Source organism: Aspergillus tanneri (genome assembly GCF_003426965.1).
Source record: "Aspergillus tanneri strain NIH1004 chromosome Unknown AapTan_3_pilon_pilon_pilon, whole genome shotgun sequence".
NCBI lineage: Eukaryota > Fungi > Ascomycota > Eurotiomycetes > Eurotiales > Aspergillaceae > Aspergillus > Aspergillus tanneri.
Window position 1 is genome coordinate 626870 of NW_022984630.1, and position 21197 is coordinate 648066.

Genomic DNA, 21197 nt, shown 5'->3' on the forward strand with positions numbered 1-21197 from the left:
TGAGAAAATTGGAGGTTAAAAGCCGTGAAATAGCTGCCGGCCAAATGTAGTAAAATGTCCACTGGTCAGAAGACGTAAATTGGTAGCCTCCACCACAGACCAAAGCTTTATTATATTAGCGCCGGGCGCCACGATTTTCGGGAGGCCACGATTCTCGGAGGCCACGATTCTCAGAGACCACGATTTTCGGAGACAACGATTCTCGGAGGCCACAATTCTCGGAGACCACGATTCTCGGAGGCCACGATTCTCGGAGGCCACATTTTCAGAAGGGGGTGTGATCACAGTACAAACCCCATATCCTTTGTCTCGTTGTCCAACACGGCTCATAACCATCAGCTTCATTGTTTGGCCTGGATTAATCATGGTTTGAGGTCCGATATTCTTCCGACATTGACCCGATCGAAAGTCACCACATTTTTCTACAGGGGTGGGAACTGAATGCAGATCAAGTTGGTCATTAGGGGCTGAGTCAGCATCCTGATACAGTGGGGCCAATGTAGTCTTGGCAGGGGTTGTATTATAGGGATTCGAATCGGATTGGCACTCGTCCTACAGCGTAACGGACCCGGGGTATGACGGACCTAGGTTAAATACAAACCAGCCCTCCTCCAAGATCTATCGTAACTGTCTAACCTAATGCACTTTAGTCGGACTCCAGGACTTCCGTTTCGACTGTCAGGGGCTGAACCCGTAGAACCTATAAGATAGGCTATGTACAAAAAGGAATCGTTGAAGGGAAGAAAGGAACAGGAAGATGAGCGGTAAACAAACAGGGTGGAAAGTCACGTGATATGGATCGAGCGCCGATGGGCCAAAGGTGCCAACAGGGCCAAAAGGGACAGTAGGGACAATAGGGACAATAGGGACAGTGGCCCGAGAGGTCAAATGGGTTCCATCCCTTTACATCGATCGTCTGTTGATCCGCCAACAAGTCTTGGTCTCATAAACTGATGGAGTCTTGATCAGTTATCTGGCTTGGGGTTGGATAATAGGAGTCCTAAGGAATCAGCCACTGGAGCACATATGCATGTCTGGGAAGTATACTAATTGTGACCCTACGAATGCCCAAAATCCCGAAGCATCCGCAGAAAATATATAAACCCGCCCTGTCTCCCTGATACGTATACCTAAACAAACATCTGCCCCGCACATCCGGCTATATTCGGATGATTTCTTTATCAGACTGGTTCTGCGACGGTCTCGTTTCTGGCGGGCAGACTTCCTGCTTGTCCTCAAGTGCTTTGGTTGTTTCGAGTGCGGCATACTTCCTTTGGTTTGCAACGTGGTTGGTTACCCATGCGATGAAGTTCATATTTTGAGGCTCTTGGGTCGAACTAACTGTCTGAAAGGAGGATGTCGGTATTTATGTTGGAAAAAGTTGAGAAAGTCTACATATGTGCAAAAGACCAAAGATCTATTATATTATCGCTGAAGGCCACGATTATTCGTTCAGATGCCACACTTTCGGATTTAGTGGGTAAAAGACGTTTTCTATTTTGCGCGTGCAAAATCCGCTTTTCAAGGTTACAATGCTCCCTTAGCGCCCAGCTTCAGTAGGCCCAATAGCAGGGCTCGTACCGCAGGAAGCTAGCGCGTTCCCAGCTTCTTGCCGCTGGCATATATAATGACTCTGCGTGGCCCGATAAATGGATCCCAAGACATTGGGCACTTTCAGTACAGTACTCCAGAGGCATGAACACAATGAACTCAACCCAAGCCGAAAAGCATCTTACCCAGTTTCCACACCCAACTGAGCAATATTATCCCAGCGAGTATTTGGAAACACCGTCTCAGCAGCCTTCAAAAGAAACACGGGAGCTCCGGAAGTGACGCCAGGAGCTGCAGCTCCGGAAGCGGAGCAGCAGAGACCCCAGAGGGTGCAGCCCCTGCTGAAGTAGTACTCTTCTCTTCCTTAGGAATAGTATCATGCACACTTCACTATTCTCGATCTTCAAGGTCGCCGCGGCGAAAGCCGAGTGAAGCATGCGTAGATCGTGAATCGCCTGCAAGGATTTCTCGGCTTGTTGAATTAGTCGACCGCGATCGATATCATGTCTGCTTGCAAGGGTCCTTCCGGCGTTGTGCCTTCGTTGAACTATAATTGGGCCAATTTTACTCCTGTCTCCACTTTGGAATAACACCAACATCCGCCCTTGAAAGTTGAGCATGAACATAGCAGGGATGATGAACAAACAGGTCACCGGTCCCTAAAGCTGCTATCTGAGCAGCCAGGGGCACGGTCCGGTTTTGACAATTTCATACCCTTGTGATTGGGAGAAAATGAGGGAAATGAGGGAAATTAAGCCTCTTAAGACCTATAAAAAGGGCAATCATTCCATCTGCTGCATAGTTTCTTATTTCCTCCTAATCATAAAAGTATGCTGTTCACTTTAGCATGCTACAACGTATCCATTCTCTATGTGTCTATTTAAATCTTTGTTTTGGCCAATAGTAAGAGAATATCAAACTTGACTTAACACTCGCTGTAATTGGCTCAGCACTACTCCTTTCTCCACTTTGGGGTACATCTAGTACTTTTAGAGAATAGAAGCACAAAGTTGGTCTTCTCTTGTCAACCAGGATTTTGTATCTAACTTGGAAGCCTGCTGGTTCTGGGCTCTTATTCTTTGGTTACAAAAAAGGATACCCGTCGCACCGCCTCCTCCCACTATTTCTTAAATTTCTTGGACATTGTTTTGGCACGAAGATGGCGTTTGGTCACAGCAACGGGTATTAAATAAGTGTATACGGGGAGAGCAACCCAAGTTCTTGGGATAGTTGTATTTCCCAGGAGCATGGTTTGACCTCCCATGGGCACGTCCGCTACTCCCAAGATTAATGAGTATGTCCCTGGGAGTTGTTGTGCTCCTGAGACCTTAGCTTTACCTCCCAAGAGGGTAGCCGAGGCTCTCAAGAGTATCAGAAAATCGGTCTATGCTAGAAGAGAGATGGATTCGTAATATGGTAGAATTCAAGGGAAAGGATCAACTGCTCAGATGCTCTTTCAACATATTGTTGAAAGGAGCTAAGCTAATCGTGACCCGGTAAAATTAGCTGGTCTGTTGGATGTAATGTTCTAAATAAAAGTATACAATACAGGTTGAACAAAGTGAGCTTCACCGACTGAGCATTGTATTTAAGCTGTAGATAATTATAGACCCCCTGTCGAAGGGATGCTCAACAGCCAATTGCCCATGTTAAATGAGGTGGGATATTGAGGCCTTAAATCGGTTATTGATTTAGGGTCCGACAAGAAAATACATAGAAGGACTAGTACTGCCCCCAACAAATTTCCCTGCACTGGTTTATCACCGAACTATTTGGTATGTTGACCGTTCCAAATTGATGCTCCCTATTGGGTAAGGACCCCCCGTAAGACTTGCCCTCCATAATGAACAGTGTCTAGCCTCTCTAGATCGACCCAACCCATACCCGTCACCGCCAACCCCCTTCTCCCAGTAAGTGCAGGCAATGATACCCATTCTTAATATCACCAATAAACGTTCAACCAGATGCAGTTCACCTCCAGATTATTTTTGTTTCCTTGGATCTCTTCACACAGCAGAACGATAATTGGGAATACAGAATGTATTTCTACAAGGCCATTTTACTCGGATTACTCCCATACTATTTAGAATCTACATAATACTTGAATACCAGGGGGGAAATTAATTGCCCAGATGAGATTTCACCATGTTAGAAGGAGCTAAGGAGCCTGTAACAATATAAGATTAGATATCAGGAAAGCAAATCTGGTTGATTGTAGTGTTCAAAAGAAGAGAAAAGTATTCAGTACAAGCTGAATGAAATGAACTTCACCAACCGGGAATGTTATGCCTTGTAATTTAGTGGTAAATAATTATGGATCCCCATCGAGTGGATGTTTAACAGACAATTACCCAGGTTAAATGAGGTGGGCAATTGAGGCCTTCAGATTCCTTCGGCTGTCCAGACTCGATAGTTGATTTAGGGAAAAATGTTGAAAAGACAAGCCATAGCAGAAAATTGCTGGTGCTGCCCGAACAAATCTTCCTTGCAAGTTCATAACTGAATATTTGGCATCAGTTGAATGTTTAGATCATTTTGTAGTTGTGTTATCTGTCGGTACTGGAGGAGAGTAAAAATACCTTATCTTCCCCATTTGGTAAAGGACCTCGGAAGACTTGCCCTCCATAATGTCCTGGGGCCAGAAATAAAGAGACTGGTTTAACCAACTGCCCCTCCTTATCTGGTAGTGATCGGTGTTGAACGTCAAGTGCTTTCGTCATTGATCCCTTGGGAAGTTTAATCAGTGTGGTCCCGAGTATAAACAATCAACACTTTTTGGAGGGTTCATTTTTAGTTCACCCTCTACTTTATGATACCCTAAAAGAAGATGAAGGTAAAAGGCGGCCTAGGCTTGTATGAACATACCCTTGTTTTTGAACATGAAAATGCATCTTACTTTACTGATCACTCATTACTACAGTTTACATGGCCTCAATAAGAACAATCAATTGCTATTTTACCACTAAGCCATCTATAAAACAAGTATATATACTTTGTTTCTTAGGACGTAGGATGCTAGAGATATCAAATTACCTTCGAAGTACCGTTCTTTCTTGTTTTTTTTGTCCAGCCCTTCAAGATAATGTCGACGGAAACTTTTGACGGACGGAGGGTACGGAGGGCTTCAGAGTCGTGGAAGAAATCCCTCCGGCAGAGGAGAGATAGACGGAGGGCGAGCATCATGAAGAAAGTATGCGAATACAGCAAGATGTGCGATGCCGATGTTTGTTTGGGAATCCGACTGAGAGATTCTGGCCGAGTCTATACATTTCTGGCCGATTCTACGGGATTCTGGTCCGGTTTCGACTCCCATCTGGTAAGATACACCTTACGGACACAGTACGAGGCTTCCATACACTAAACAAAAAACAGGCCACCTACTATCCACGGCCAATTCGAACAACAATAGAAGAGTTTGAATCCGATTTCAGAAGACAGGAGTGAGTATGAAAGAATGTGGGGCTAGGAAATTGGTATTTGTGCAAAGCCTGAGTATTAGTTAGTTACAGTATGTACAGAGTCACGAATAGGATATTAGGAACTATCATTCGATTTCTTTTCTTTTCTTTTTCTTTTTGTTGCTTTACCGTAAAATCTTCTAAGTAGGAACCTGATTGAAGCCATGGGTAGAGTCGAAGGGGACAGGGGTGCCGCTCTTCCTGCAGGAAAGAACCAGGTTCCTGTGAAGAACTGGCTAGGCCATGGGAGCTTTGGGGCTCTCTATAAAAGTGATGTCGCTCCTAGGACCATCAGCGCTACTCCCAAGAGTTGATCATATGATCTTATGAGAGAAGTTGGCTATAGGAGTACATGTGTGTTTTCCTAGATGATCTGTAATCACGTCACCGATTCGTCTCGACAACCAAGACCCTTGTTCTTAGATAGCCTAAAGGTTACAAAGTATATCCAACGTATTCCTAATATTTATCCACATAACTGAAAACTCATGTCCTTGTTTAAAGACTAATCAGAATAGGATCTACAGTACCATACCACAGAATCTAAGTTATTGTAATAGACAAAATATTCCACATACTACGGCTCCGCACATCGACCAATAGTGATCCTGATCACGACTTGCGCCAGTCATCAACCATGATTGGGTCAATGCCACTCCTTTCTCCACTTTGGAGTGACATTCTGCCCCTGAAAAGCTATGACGCATTTATGCCGTGACTTGGCTGGTTGCACTTTCTCCACCCTACCTATGGTGGTGTGAGAGATGGCATTCCGCGATGGAAAGCTCTAGAAATGTGGTTGCAGATTATAAACTGATCAAGGCCTTTGCATTCCAGCCAATACCCAACAGATGCAGTATTATGGAGGAAGAAATCCAGATTCTGGCAACTCAAAAGCTCCGAGAACTTCTTACACTCTGTGGCATCCGTCAGAGTAGTGAGGAGCTGCTACAATCCCTTGTTACACAGATTTCCGGTAAGTATACGAGCTTAGGCTACCTACATCGCTATAAGCTGACACCTACCCTGGTCCATAAAACTCGACTTGAGACTGGTTCTGAGGAAACGTCGCCTCTGCCGCTGGAAAATGTCTCTGCTCCTCAAACTCCCCTCACCCCGCCGCGCGAAATTCGTGGATCGTATCGGCTCCTCTCGCACGCCGACCGGAATGATTTTAAGGGGTTGACCCGTCCTGCCAGGAAGAAAAGGAAAAGGAGACAAAAGTGCTCGACTATTATTAACAAGCTTAGCGAGACACCCGACTCCGGGAAAAATGAGGGAGCTGCGACAACCAGTATGGTGTTTAACCTAGGCGAGCAGAGGGTTGCTGAAACATCAGCAGCCACCACGAATGGGACAGCTCATCAGGATGTTGCAAGCTCGGCATCATCTCGAGTTGATGCGGAGAAGCCCCCCCGGTCAGAACAATGTACCCAAGTAGGTGATCTTTCTGGATTTTTGAGCTTTCTATTGCTGCATCTAATGACGCGAGCATTTAGTCTGTATCCAGCCCCGGTGGTGCCGACCCTTCATCGACGCCAAACTCGAAAGCGCTACCTTCTTTACCGTCCTGGCTAGATTCTGCCTACGCGATGAAAACCATGACAACTATATTGATGGAATGCGTCAGAGTCAACTGGACCATAGGGAAGTGCGGTCATCAGACAAAGACAGTCAATGCTACATCAGAGCCTCACAAGATTCGACAATATGTTGATGAGATTTCTGGGTATGACTATAATAGGGCCGTCCGGGTAGTAAAGAGGGACATCGCTCTGTTTGCAGGTAAGGAGATGCAAGCTCGGTATAATGAATCTATATACTGGGAAATCATTTTGAAAGGAGCAAAACTCCTTGATTCTGCGACATTACCGACAGCCAAAGGACCTGCAGATGGATTTACTGTGGCGGAGAAGGTCGCAACCAAGAAATTCATGGAGGAAACTGGATATAGACTGGGTACAGAAAATCAGCGGCAGTGTCGCAATTTTTGGAAGAGCCTGTTTGAAATGCGGAAAGCCGGTGTTGATAAAATCCTTCTTTATCGAACAAAAGACTTCGACAGCTACTGCAAGGGATACCCTAAGAACTCAGAGGTCTCCCTGGTAGATACAGTTGTGAAGTGGGAAAAGGTTTACGCAACTCAAATCGAACAGCTTGAGAACCGAATTCTTAAGCTAAGTGATGGAGACGTCACACGGAGATCATATTTGGATCTTCCAGACGTGGCGCAGAGGTTGCAGGTCGAAGGGTCTTCATGGAACAGTATCACCAATAAGTGGCTCTCCAATGATGAAGAAGCTAAATTCAAGCTGACAGCACAGCCAACGTTGGTTTTAGCTGACTACCTGGGTGTTACATTCGATAGTGGATCGATATCGGAAGGTGGACGGGACAAGTCTGACTTCATAACCCTTCAGCCCAAGGATGAGAGCTTCCTTTCTGTTTGTCCCATAATTCCACTATACAAAGGTGACTTTTTGGGTGTATTTGCCGGGACAATCCGGTTCTCGGAAAATTTCAACAGAGTGCACGGTCTCCGCGGGCCTGTGGAGAACCTTTGGCTAGACTACTCTCAGGTTACTGGAACACTGAATTTGATGCAGGTGTCACAACCTGGTGGTGACGCAAATGTGCGTCTTCACTGGGAACTTGTCGATGAGCAGTATGACAGCGACTCAAGCATGTCGTGGAGAGTCTCAGTTAGGGCGACCAGGACAGTTATGCCTTTCGAGGAGATCATCCGAGAGGCTTCTCAGAAGGAACAGTTGCTTCTGCACCGATCACCAGTCTATGCAAGGAGAGGCTTCCTGAAATCGTAATGGCTTTAGATATCCCCACAACAGGGGTATAAACCCTTCTACGTAGAACCTTTATGTTTAGTCATATACTGCGTTTATTGACCTTCTATGTCCTCTCTATATCATACCCGTTGTAGACCAGGCTTTAGCGCCCAAAATGCAACTCGATGCGCGCCAATCAGCTCGCTGAACCAACCGCCTAAATGACCGGGTTGTTCGTTCGGTCTTAAACCTGCGATAACACCGAGCGTCCAGAATATTATCGCATTCTAATATTAGAGTAAAGGGAAGATTAGACAGTTTTAATATTTGCGAGGCGATAATATTCCCGCTGGCTTAATTTTTAAAGCATAAAATCTTCCCGCAGCCCTAATAATAAACTGCCTTAATCTTATGGCTGTTTAATATTTGAGCATCAAGAATATTAAACCAACAGTAAGATTATCGCCGCATACTTTTATGACCACCCGAATATTGAACACCTTTAATATTATCGACGCTTGTTCTTCTACCTGCGATCATTCGGCTTGCTTGTTGGTCTGCCCAATCGGGAACATTCGATTGAGAAACCCGCTGCGCCAGGAGCAAAAGACTACGATTCAAGGACAGCGTCCTTGACCTGTTCTCGCTTTATATAGTCAGGTCGTACAGCGCCGTCACATTGCTCTCGGAGAAATCCAGACTAATTGGCGGGAACACCAGAAGTTTCCAGGCACCAGAAGTGTTCAGACACCAGAAGTGTCCAGGCACCAGAAGTGTTCAGCCACCAGAAGTGTTCAGCCACCGGAAGTGTTCAGCCACCAGAAGTGTCCAGGCGCTCAAGGTGCAACGCGACGTTTTCACATCAGCGTATTTTAGAAAATCATATTTGATGCAAGCAAAACGCTGTTGGCGCTGCTCTTCTCGGAGTCGTTGCTCAAGGAGCCGGCACAGCTCCTGGAGGGACATTCTGGTTGTATCTAACCTGAATAGGAGTGATTGTAGGCTACAGCCAATGGACTTTCTTTGTTTGCTTGGATCGTATCCAGTTGCTCATGTAATCTGCTTTGATTGGTGGATACCACAACAGACCAATTCGGTCCCCTTTTCTCAAGCAGCATGAAACCCACCGTCGCGTTTGCTGGTCGATGGTAATTAGGTCGGAACAGGATCCAGAACAATTAACCTTTCCTCTGAACTACAACACTACAGTACCTTCCCGACATTACTCTTGTGTTCAGCCAAGAGCTATATCCACGTTGATCGTGATAGCTACCACATTGAGAAGAATGCATAAATTGTATTGTTTATCCACCAGTTCCTCACTAATTTGCCAAGAACGGAACAAAGAAGAGAAGAAACACGCACATGCACACATAGACATTTTAGAGTTGCAGATCAGAGAGGCCCCAATATTTCCTATTCGTGTTCTTAGTAATTTCCTCATTAAAAATTTGATTGCTTATACCGAGCTTGATGGCTCCATCATATGAAAAGTATAAATTCTCGTAGACAGGTCCGACATAGTTGATATCGAGTTCGTAGTGAACAAATCTCAGAGCATTCAGTACCTATCGTACGCCAGTCAGTCGAGCGCAAATAACTGTGATCCTATTTACTAGCCTCCCGACAGACAATTGAAATGTGCTCTTCGGTAAATTTATGAAACGCCTGAAGTCGATCGAGCGTGACGTCCATTCGTTCGTAGATCAAATACAACGTGTCGATACGGAACCATGACAACCGGGTGAGGCCATTAGTAATGTTAGGTCGCCTGTTGATAAGGAAAACCTCGCAACACAATGCCACTAATCAGAACAAAAGAGGCGAAGTGTTTGAGGCGGGAAATGGCCAGTATGTATAAAATTGGGTGATGCTGGCCATGGTTTTGCACGTAGCGCTCACGAGGGCGGCTCTTTTCCGTATTGGGTGATCTTAAAAATAGTTCACCTCTCCTCAGAAAGGCCATGTTAATTGGCGGAAGGATGAGACTAATCTTTTATACATTAGCGCAGGGAGTTAAAGCGCCAACGACTCAGCAAGACAAAAAGCGAATTTTAACCTGGAAGAATGCGCTTTTTGGAATTGATCGACGCCTTCATTCCCCCCCTTTTCCGTCTTATTTTTCGGCGTATTGTCTGTTGATTTGAGGGTACTTCCAGAGGGAACCATTGAGTTCTTAGCCACACAGCACAACTGAATAGTCATCTTCGAGTATTAATTTCCGAGTATAATACGGCCCCATCATAGTCCATGTCGCATGCGTTGCTTCTCGCGCTCAAAACAGCAAAGATGCTTGTTTGGGCTCTTCTCTGAGCAGAACTCTCGCTTGCGTTTCTGATTAGGTGAAATGCCATCCAGTGGTATTCGTCGGGTTTGCAAAGTTGCCCGCTCAAAATCAATGAACATCACCCGTCCATTTTCCTCGACCATGTTGCCGGATATTGGATCACCCTGAAGCACGCGTAGATCGTGAATCGCCTGCAAGGATTTCTCGGCTTGTTGAATTAGTCGATCGCGATCGAGATCATGCAGGCTTGCAAGGGTTCTTCCGGCAAAACCCATAAACATTAGATGAACAATCTCGGCAATACCGTCATAAAAGAATGGGCAGCGGAGTCGCAGGCTGCCAAGTAGCACTGGCACGGATACCCCTTGGATTGGAGTGAGATATGAATATATAAGCTCCTCGTACTTCGAGCCCTTCACAAACTCGATTGGCACACCTTTTCCTACAAAGGTATATCCATGTGACCACAGTGTGATTTTAAACAGCGCCCCGCGACTCCCGTGAACGTGCAACGATTCGCACCCCAGCTGCGAATCAAGCTGCAGATTATTGCTGGAGAGCTGACGGTCTAGCCGACGAATAAGAGTTGTCCGATTCAGTCGGTGCCGATCAATCCCGTGGTCTGACACATTGGGACATTTCCGGTCCAATTCTCCTCCCTTGATCAGGCCCAGGAGGCACTGCTGTGTGCAATACTGCCGAGACTTGCCTTTGGAGCGTGAACCTTGCGATTTTTCCACTGCCGTAATGACGAGGAAGCCGACGGTTGAGGAAGGCGGGGTTTTCGGGGTCGTCGACTAGGCGTGTTAGGATCAAAGCCATCCCCGGCGTCATCATCATGACTAAACAACCTCGTTTTGCGAAGAACTACAGGACGCAACGGTAGCAGATTTGACCTGGTCTTTACTGGGGATGCACGACAGTATTCGTTCCGACTCTGTGTCGATGGTTTAAAGTCGGAAGAAGGAATGTCCTTCTCTGCGATTTCATCCAAAAGATCGTCGTATACCATCTCCCAGGTCTTGAGTCTGCGTACTGCCGAGGTTGTCCAAGCGATGTCCCGTGTCGGTACTCGTAAAGCGCGGAGAGTGAAAGCAAGTACCTGACCGAGCGCAGTTAAATGTAGCCGGTTATCGCCGTTCAGATCACCTGTCCATCCTGTTGTTTGTCCAACATCTTCTTCTGGTACTGACAAGTAGTAATATACGGTGGAAGGGTCATTATGAAGTACACGAAGAAATATAAACACTTCACCAGTACACACATAGCCATACTCCAGACCTCCATGAATCATGTAGGAAAACGTTTGGGTGATCACTGCCGCTACAACACGTCGGCAGATGTCTTCTGGTGATTCCTCTCTTTGTAAGCGGAGTACTTCATCAAGGTCCATGTCTTGAAGTCCAGATTTAACATGGGCGAGAGAAACTTTATGGGGCGCCTTGTATTCGATAATAAACGCCGGGACCTTTCCCTCCGGGCCCTTATTATAAACACAAAACTGGTCGGCTCGGGGTCGGGAATTCCTTGGCTGTGTAGCGTTCTGGCTTCTTCCTGGCAGCTGAGCTGAGAGCCCAGCACTGCCCGATTTTGCGGCCAAGCGACCGGAGCGACGTGGCTGATTTTGAGTTAGGCTCAGAGAACCCATATCCGCTATGATGTTCGACTCGTCCGTTAGGGTATTGGCGTGGTTTTCAAAGGTGACGTCTCCATTCAGACAAAAGGTTTGTCGAAGTCGCGGATTCGCGTGTAGCTGCTTGACGATTGAAGCGACGCGTGACTCAACAGTCTGTCGTTGAAAGTAACCCAAATCCAACTCTGAGCTTACCATCCTCTCTCGTGCTTCTTTCCCATATTCCTTCAACGCCAAAAGTGGTGTAAAATGGCGTTCGGTCACGAACTCAGTATTCATCAGGTCCTCCCATATTGAAGTCTGTTCGTTTGGAAAGTTGGTCCACTCTCGGATCTTAGCCGGTCGAAGTTTACGGTCGGCGTTCGCGGGGTCGCCCTTTGTTGACGAGTCTTTGTCTTTCTGTACGGAGAGACCGAGAAATAAGTGTTCATGGCAGGCGTCGAGAAATTCGGGAAGTGTCGTTTCTTGAGTTTGGAGCTTTAGTTGTTTTTCGGCTTCTTCCCGTAGTCGCTGCTCTTCTTCAAGGCGCCGGCGCAACTCCTGTATTTCCTGAAGGGACATTCTGGCCGCTGTTGGATAAGCGGCCATCATCAACCTGGGAACTGGTGTGATATTTATTTTGGCGTGGCTGCTTGCCAGAAATCCTTAATTGGAGTGGTAATTATGTGAGCCAATAATTTTGTTTGTTCTGCCGCCTGGACCTTATCCGTTGCTCCAGTAATCCGCTACGTACCACTTTGATTGGTGGGTACTAAACAGACCAATCAGCGTCCCCTTTCTCCCGAGGAATCACCACTTATTACCAGTTAACTAGTTACGTTAGTTAACTTGCTGTCAGATATATGGCTAGTCCCGAAGAGGAAATAGAGTACGATTGGTAAAAAGGTCTTATTTGAATAAATTAAGCTGGGTTGGGCTCTTCTTGATTATTCTTCTTGGTTGTTGTTTTAGTTGTGTGCTCCGCGGGGTCTTTACCCCGATCTAGTCACATGATTCTGGTCCACCCACGGTCATAACTATTATTTGACACTTACTTAGCTAGGAGTGCTTATTAAGCGCCCCTAGGGATAAATAGTCATGACTCGAGCCCAGCATCGATGCTCTTGACATCGTCGTCTCATGCACCTTGAGCGCTTTATTGGTATGCTTGGCATCTCTCACCCATTTCGATTGCAGATTTGGCCTACTCTCTGGTTCTTAATGGCATCCCTAGCTAGAGGCATCAGCTCACTGCTACCTCTGCTTGGCCAGCCAGCCACGGCAACACCGAATAATGTGAGATATATCCTGAATTTAACCACTGCAGCAGGACTTCTACTAAAGAGTTAAGGAGGAATTATTGTCCCTAGATCTGGAGGAAAATGATTTTCTGTATCGGATAAGGAGAAATTCGCGGATCGTATATGTTTCGATCCTTGATGAAGATATCCTTCCGCCTGATTGCAGAACAGATGGCTACCGAGTTCTTTCGAAGCTGCGAAAAATTCCGAGGTGGGAGGATAAATGGGAAACGCTTACTGTTCGAAGGAGCTTCCAGGGCATCGAGAGCACCCCAGACGAATTTTCGCCACACGGACTGGACCTCGGACAGATTAATATTCCTTCTACCATCTTTATTAACCTTTTAGACCTGACAACAATTTCTCGTATCAGTGATCGTATCTCTCGTGTAAGGTGTGGTGATGGGACGTGGATACTAAAGGTTGCACGATTTAAACATGAAATTCCGGCCTTACAGCGAGAGGTTTCGGTATACTCTACTCTAACATTGTCTGGCTTTCCACATGCGCCGAGATTTATTGGCTTCGTCTACGAGGAAACAAAGGCTCGAATAGTTGGCTTCTTAATGGAGGAAATTTCGGGGAAACCCCCAGATATACAAAATCTTAAAGATTGCACGGAAGCTGTCCATCTGCTGCATACATTTGGAATCGTTCATGGGGACCTCAATAAATACAACTTCCTGATAACAGAGCACGGTGTGAAGGTCTTTGATTTTGAAAACTCCGCTGTTCAAGGAAATGTGGATCCAGCGGTAGCTGAGGAGGAAATAAAAGCCCTTGCAGTCAAATTGGAGGACAAATCAGGTATTGGCAAGCGTTAAGTTCCTGGTCTGGTTACTTATCGAGCGCCTTAATGGTAAGAGAGAACCTACTTGTTGGTTTCCTAGCCTTTCAAGCGCTCTGCAGACACGCCCTGCATCTGTGGGTTGAAACTTTGACTTCCTTATACTGTATCTGTGTACTCGAGCATCTCAGCTCCTCTTTGTTGGCGTGCATCTCGCATTTCACGAATTGACCATCCTTTGAATGCCCGCAGGCATAGCGTACTTGCTCTTGAGTGCAAACTTGGTATGGCATTGTATATGGTTTCTATGGTAAAGTCAACATTAATTTTAATGGCAGCAACGAGCGCCTTACCTAAAGTGGGTACGTTAATTTTAGTTGAACAGATTTGGAATGTAGTACAGCTAGAAGAATGCTTTTGAGGTTGCGGATGTAAATTAATTCTCGCGGGCCTTTAGGTCCATATTTATATTTCTTATTGGCATACTCGGGCAGTCACGACACAATAAAGCATGCACCAACTTGAGGGAAGGCTCCTGAATTGGGACTTCTATTCAGCGCCAAAATAACTTCCCTTCATTAGTTCCTGCTCCTGACTACTGTCTGAGAAGAAGTACACGGATGCTTATACGTTGGTATCAGTTAAATGGTTTCGCGCCGATACGCAGATCGTCATGCATCCAAAGCTGTATTAGAGGACAGGGATAATACTAAACACTTCATTTCAATTGGGTCTTTGCAAGATAGTATTCTGAATATGGCCAAACCCAACTCATTTAGAGGCCAGGAAATCTAAAATAAAAAGAATGAATGTGATGCTAAAAATACTTGTTACCCGATCTCCCCTCAGCCGTTGCTCCAATAATCCCCTATCTGTGTTGGGCACAAAAGGGCCGATCAGCAATTCGTCGGGCTATTTATAGCAATATTGCGCAGTGATTGGCTAGAAGGTGTATGAAAGAGGACTAGCTAATTGGCCATTCTCGCTCCAGAAAGACCTAGTAGGAGAAGAGTTGGTGGCTAGCGAGCGCTAAGCGCGACGAGTTTGAATCTAGTCACCCCTGGTCTCCTCGCCAGTGCTTTGTGTTCCACCTATAAGGTTAAAGTAATCCATTTGCATTAACTAAAACAAAAACTAAAAAAAAAAATAAATAAAAGACTATGCCACTAAACAGCACTTGATTGCATTTTACCAGCCTGGAGTACCTAGGAATGCAAAAGCATCCAGTATAATGCCCTTTTGTTTTGGAAAAAACATAGCCTCGTCCATATTTTCTATCTCCGTTCGCTTCGCCCACTGGAATTGTTGGTGCTCGGCAGGATTTAGTACCACCTTTGTTAACATTTGCTCGGGCTCTTTGCTCTCATGCACATCCGCGATAAATATGAACTTGCGCACTTGCCGGTCTCCTTTCAGCCAATTCTCATGCACGACGTCGATAAAAGCAGAAATATGAAGTTGGGTCTCTTCACGACACTCACGAACAGCACCTTGCACAATAGACTTGTCGTTCTGCTCTATGCCCCCACCAGGACATTCCCAGATGTTTCCGTGGCTGTCTCTCTCGGACCGCTTAACAAGAAGCACACGATCCTTCAGAGGCGAAAAGATGAGGACCCCAACTTTCAAGTCAGACTGTACTTTAGAAAGGGGAGCTTGGAATTGTTCAAGGTGTCCAGGGACATAAAACGCCGACAGTTCTTCCTGGACTGCAGCCATTCGACGCAGGAGACTTTGCATTTGATCTTCTGCATCTTGAATGAATTCCCGGCGCTTGTATTCCCAGAGCAAAAAATACCTATGGGATGTTAGAGTCGGTGTTGTGTTAAGTAGGCTAGTCCTGGTTTGAACTTACACGAAATCGGTACACTTGTAGTCACGTTGTTCGAATGAATTCCATGTGTGAGACGCAAGAGTTCTAAGGTCCGGGCACCAATACGTGACCGGGAAGCTGATGGTGGCGATAGCTTTCTCACGTGGAATGTCTTTGATCCACTTTATTGAGACGTTCTTCTCCCGGCTCACACTTGTCGTGTTCCCGGAAGGATGAGTATAGGTAATTAGCCAGTGGTAGTCACAATCTCCATGTATACACCAAAGCTCAATGGAACTAATAGGAATGTCATCACCAGGACGGACCGCAAGCTCAAGGGTGTTCATTTTGTTAGACTCGGTTAAAAGATATAAAAGAGATGAAGAAAATAATCCAATGAGAGTCCAATATTGCAGTTGTCCACACACTTCCGTCGTTCACACGGGTTGAGGGAGGGGAGGCGTCGTATTATATGATATGCCTGGGTATGGCAAAACGATGATCTCTTTGCTTGCGTGAGTGCTAAGAGATGTCGATATGGTCTGGGGATATTGATACTCTAATACACTAGCCTCTCTATTTGGGTTCCGGTACCCACGCGTGTCCTGGAGCAGGGCAGGAGATGGATCTTGGAGTTCTATATCTTCACCCCACGAGAATGTACCGGAGTAACGGCGTTCTCTGTTTGACCCTTGGAGTTTTGAAAGAACGATTTTTATCTTGTGAGGCAAAGATAAGTTACGTCGAGCCATATATGATCAATACCAAAAAATTTTCAAAAAATTTGGAAAATTTCTAGATCAGTGAATAAAAATTGCGGTGAGCATTTGGGATGAGGCTGTTTATAGACTACGTCTTGCTCCTTCGCATGAGACCAAGATTAGGATAGGATAGCTAAACAGGGAAATAAATCCTTTGAGAGAGCCATCGAAAGAGACATGAAAGTTGATATGCGTGTTTGAACCGAATAAGGCTTGTAATAACCTCATAGGATTGTATTGTTGCTTTTTGCCGCGGGATCTAGAAAGCATTCACACCTGAGCCTTATTACTGTAGTAGGTACAAACAACCTCCAGACAGCTTGTCTACTGCTATTTCTTCACTCTACGCCTAAAGAAGCCAGGTGTCACAAAAATTACAAGTTAAAAAGCACCGTTGTGGGGCTGGACCTATTTTGTATTCGAAAGAACATATGGTGCTCATCTCGGCCCCATCTCTTCATAGCTGTATTATTGTACATAAGGAACAGGCCAGTTTCGACGCCCTAACAATGTTGGAACTGAGGTTATTTATCACATGCGTAGCTAAACTGTCGTTGTAGACAGCGTAGGATTTAATCGCACCTGGCGTATGATTTTTCTCGGTCTTCTCAAACTGGTATCAGCGATGAGATACATATACGGGCCCATTAGAAATGTGGTTTTCCAGAAAGGGAAGCGGATTTTGATCGTTGCAGTAGTGTAAATCTGCAATCCTCTGAGCAACCCGCAAATCCTCCGCCTCACGTCGATAAAACTTCCATCTACCGCCTCGAGACAGTCGCAAGACGTAGACAGGAATACAAACGGCTGTTTCATGAGCCGTATGGTAGTCATAGGTTTTATTATTGACGTCAAGCACGAAAAAGGTATGTTGTGGGTAAACATCAACAGCAAGGAGTTGTGTCAATTGGGAGTCTTTCCACTTGGCCACCAGTGGTTCAGTAATGTCACGTATGGAAGCCAAGAAGTTCGCTTCGTTTAACAAACGGGTGTGTAGGATGCCGAGTATGCGGATAGCGTACCCACCGTCAAATGCGGCAGATACTTGAAGGTCGAAGTCATCCATTCTGGAAATTAAGTGTGTGTTAAGTGGAGCGAAAAAGGGGAGTGGGAAGGAGAGACGATCTCGGAACAAGTCATGTGATTAATTATATAATATAATAAGTGAATTTAAATTAAACGACAGACAATTTCACATTCTCTTATATAAATTTATCCTACTTGGAACGAGACAATGTACTTATACTAAGGCGAACTAATGTCTCCACCTTAAAGTACTTAAGCTAAGACGTGCCCCATTCAGCTAATTTGTTAGTGCAGCAGGAAGAGCGGGCCAGAGGACATGCTAACCTTATTCGCTGCTCGAGGGTGTCAAATATGAACATTCAGGGCAAATTTGTTGGAGAATAGTAGCCCCAGCTAAGGTTTGACGGGGGCTCTGTGTATTTGGTTGGCAAGTCGCATCGGGTGCATGTCGTTCGACAAGTTCAGCTCTCTGAAGGTGACCACAAGCGTAGAGAATTTCACGCCAACGACACATCTGTGGGAACTTAGTAGTGTACATAGGACAGGCCCTGAAAAAAAGAGCGCACCTTAATACCGATAATGAAATAAAATGAGTTCAACTTGTTATTCTTTTGGTGAAGGAAATTTGGTGGACACACTTGAACGTTATATCTCGAATAGCAGCTTGGGCCTCGTCTCGATTCTCAGCCAAAACCCCTCTCGAAAACCAGACATCTACCATCGTGTAAGCGCTAATGCAACAGGGGTGAAATATCTCTTCTGGGAGAGATATTTCACCCCTGTTGCATTAGCGCTTACAAGAGCATCTTACTAAAAAAGAAAGTTCACCTCGCTCCTAAAAGGCATCTTTTTCCGGATGGCTTCCCCGCTTTTCTGAATCTCCTTTTGTTCCAGGATGAGGCAATAATGGATGAAGAGGTGGGAATCTTCCCAAACGCCGTGACTATTGCTAAGTTGTCTGTAGATGAAGCAAGCAATACGGTCCAATCTTCAGGAGTTGGACCAACTTGTTCGCACTGCTGGTAATGTTCGTGACAACTCTCAGTATCTTAGGTTTATTCTGATTTTAATAGGATGTTCGTGAGCACCGGAAGACTTAATAAGATCTGGAGAACTCAGCTCACTCCGCAAAATCCTTCGGCAAATCGGGCGCTCCACGCAACTTCGAAATCATGAGACATTCTTTGCGAACTTCATATCGGTCGATGGGAATAGGCTGTCACCTCCAGCATCAGATTCCTTGGGTTATCACAAAACATTGGGAACTTGAAGACCAAAGTGTTGAAGCTCTGAAACTTTGCTGTCGTATATGGACTAAAATACCAGCTCTTTTTTGGTTAATCAACAAAAACGATGGAAATATTATTCGAAGTTGCTTCACTAACCTCACAAAGATTCGAGAGGTCATTCCGTCACATCACAAAGTTTTGGCTGTTATCATTAATCGGACTGTCCAGATTGAACAGCAGCGTGTTAACGCTTCAAGGTCGACACCACCGTCCGTAAATTTGCCTCCCGGACCGGCCATCACCTTTCATATACTCTTGACAGATTGACGATCAACTATGGCCTGACTTAAGCAAGGAGGAGTGGTTGAACAAGAGGGAATGGCTGTCTAGTTATTCTCTTGGTGGCGCAAAATGGGAGCTAATTGAAGACGTTGAGATGATTCTGTCCCTAATCCAGTGCCCTATCAAAAGGTAAGAATCCGCAAGCTTGAAAGAACAGGGCTAAGTTTTATTAGTTATGAAGAGCATGGGTGGAAGACAACTGAGATCCAAGCCTGAATGCATTTATAAGAACCCTCCGTCAGTTCAAGATCAAGGAAGACCTCCGGAGTGCCCTGGATTCGATAATTGCCTACTACTGCAGTCAGGAAAATCACCAAACAGAGCAGCAAGCGCACCCAGCATTGATTACCATTATCCCTCAAAGTCTCATCGCAAGAAGCGTAAACGTGCGAATGAACCCCAAGGTTCGAAAGACAATTCTACAACAGATACACAAGATACGCACATCGTGAGAGACATATTATCGAATCCGTCCAACCCAGGACCCGAAAAGCGACGATGTCCTAATAATATACCAGACAAGCAAGAAAGGCCTCCGATGCTGGCACCCTTCGGGGACGTACAGAGCAGACAACCAGAAACATTCTCGAGCGACGAACTTGTCAACTTTCATACTACAACCCCTGACAGGTATCTGGACCGGGATTTAGGCTCCTTCCAACAAGCAATGACAGAGACTACGACACCGTGCTCATATCCCCAGTTTGCTCCACCTTCTCCAGTAGACACCATTGTGCCATCTCATAATCCACTGTTTGTCCCGCCAACCTCATTGGACACAACAGTCTTTTCCCTTTACCCTCAATTTTTCCCTCCCGATACCGTGATATTCTCGGAAAATCGACAATTTATCCCACCGGACTCTACGGTTGAGCTTATCTCCTCTTCTTTCAATGTATGAAACAATTGTTGGATAGATCAAGAAGGATCTCGCCCTTTTGGAGGAAGGGCCACTATGAAATAGTGTGATCCTGTAATAGTAACTCCAGATGTGAAATGGTATGGTTCGGATGTGGAGTAAAGCGCAGGACCCCCCAAGACTTTAAGCGGACTTGTAGCTGTTTCATCAGAAGTACTGGAAACCGGCTGTATATATCCATGTGGCTCAAGTATTTTTGTAGTGCCATGTATTTTCCACGCCTGAAGTCCATGACCCTTGAGTGATTTCGGTAGCAGCTCGGCTATATCAATCCATATCCCGTCCAACCCATTATCATTACAATAGAAGGTGTTTTGCCCAATCTGTTGCCACGTCGCCGTGCGCAGAAATTGTCCTAGCTTATCCATGTGCCGAAGATGGAAAGGAGTAGGATATTGATTATTGGAAGGATGTATGGTGCGCGCCTGTGGAGATTTCTGGCCTGTTTTTATCCGAGGCAGGACTTAGTATCTGTCAGGTTGGCAGGAAGAACACTAGCTTACCCTTTCTTTCCTCCAATATAGGTGCAATCGTCAAGACATCTGATGTGCTAACGGCGCGATATAAGGATCAGAAGCAATATATAGACACGTTGTCAACATTAAATATACCATATAAAGGCTATGGTGGGGTAGAGGGGTCATGCTCTCTTTGCGAACGGAAGAGCAAATGTCAACTTATCACATGACCAATTAGTGCCACGTGGACTTTTGGAGGGGCCAAAGAAGGGATATAAACTACCACAACAGTCGATCGCAAAGTCGGTACCTTTTTTGGGCTCATTTCAAGCTAATATTTATAGGTTTGGAACAAATGCAGATGCATTTTAGTTGAAGATATATCAGGGAGAATGGCGGGATATTAGATACTGAGATTATCTACGATTTCCCGTCCTTTCAGATTGTACTCATCATTTTTTAATAATTATGCGCCTGAGTAATGCCAAGACTAACAGGTCGGGATTGGCTCATTGGGACCGATACACAACCAATAGATATCTATCAGAAGCGACATATACTTTGTTGATACCTTCCCCCATGACCTCATCTTTTCCGTTTTAGGTAATCCGTTAATCTACTTAAAATAAAAAAAGTTGAAGACAGACATACAACAGTCGGAATTCGCTGGTGGTCACCCACCCAACTACTAACAGACCGGCGTGCGGTTTAAGTACGGCTGAGCGGACGGGAAGCCCTGCTTTCCACACCCTATGGTCGTATGTGTTAAACGTAGTTATTATAGTCGTTCATAATCCACTACCACTAGCCCATGATGATGGGCCCTGAGCCAACTGCTATGTTGGGCTCGACAGAAACCACCAGTAATTC

The 21197-nt window shown here is 45.4% G+C and overlaps 7 protein-coding genes across 7 annotated transcripts; 3 read left to right on the forward strand and 4 right to left on the reverse strand.

Annotated features, from left to right (window-relative positions):
- Positions 1-15: 15 nt before the first annotated feature.
- On the reverse strand, positions 16-345 carry ATNIH1004_003998 (uncharacterized protein; the record flags this gene model as incomplete). The annotated part of the gene is made up of 1 exon (XM_033568670.1): positions 16-345. The coding sequence occupies one exon, from the start codon at positions 343-345 to the stop codon at positions 16-18; it is 330 nt and encodes a 109-aa protein (XP_033427476.1).
- A 5525-nt stretch (positions 346-5870) lies between these two features.
- ATNIH1004_003999 (uncharacterized protein) lies at positions 5871-7831 on the forward strand (the record flags this gene model as incomplete). The annotated part of the gene is made up of 2 exons (XM_033568671.1): positions 5871-6446; positions 6509-7831. 2 exons carry the CDS (start codon positions 5871-5873, stop codon positions 7829-7831), a joined length of 1899 nt encoding a protein of 632 aa, XP_033427477.1.
- Positions 7832-10033: 2202 nt separating this feature from the next.
- Positions 10034-12273, reverse strand: ATNIH1004_004000 (uncharacterized protein; the record flags this gene model as incomplete). The annotated part of the gene is made up of 2 exons (XM_033568672.1): positions 10034-10876; positions 10951-12273. The coding sequence occupies 2 exons, from the start codon at positions 12271-12273 to the stop codon at positions 10034-10036; spliced, it is 2166 nt and encodes a 721-aa protein (XP_033427478.1).
- Positions 12274-12912: 639 nt separating this feature from the next.
- ATNIH1004_004001 (uncharacterized protein) lies at positions 12913-13816 on the forward strand (the record flags this gene model as incomplete). Its single annotated transcript, XM_033568673.1, has 2 exons — positions 12913-12987; positions 13043-13816. 2 exons carry the CDS (start codon positions 12913-12915, stop codon positions 13814-13816), a joined length of 849 nt encoding a protein of 282 aa, XP_033427479.1.
- Positions 13817-14967: 1151 nt separating this feature from the next.
- On the reverse strand, positions 14968-15939 carry ATNIH1004_004002 (NUDIX hydrolase; the record flags this gene model as incomplete). Its single annotated transcript, XM_033568674.1, has 2 exons — positions 14968-15577; positions 15635-15939. 2 exons carry the CDS (start codon positions 15937-15939, stop codon positions 14968-14970), a joined length of 915 nt encoding a protein of 304 aa, XP_033427480.1.
- Positions 15940-16972: 1033 nt separating this feature from the next.
- Positions 16973-17419, reverse strand: ATNIH1004_004003 (uncharacterized protein; the record flags this gene model as incomplete). Its single annotated transcript, XM_033568675.1, has 1 exon — positions 16973-17419. The coding sequence occupies one exon, from the start codon at positions 17417-17419 to the stop codon at positions 16973-16975; it is 447 nt and encodes a 148-aa protein (XP_033427481.1).
- Positions 17420-19134: 1715 nt separating this feature from the next.
- ATNIH1004_004004 (uncharacterized protein) lies at positions 19135-19851 on the forward strand (the record flags this gene model as incomplete). Its single annotated transcript, XM_033568676.1, has 1 exon — positions 19135-19851. The coding sequence occupies one exon, from the start codon at positions 19135-19137 to the stop codon at positions 19849-19851; it is 717 nt and encodes a 238-aa protein (XP_033427482.1).
- Between the last annotated feature and the right edge of the window lie 1346 nt (positions 19852-21197).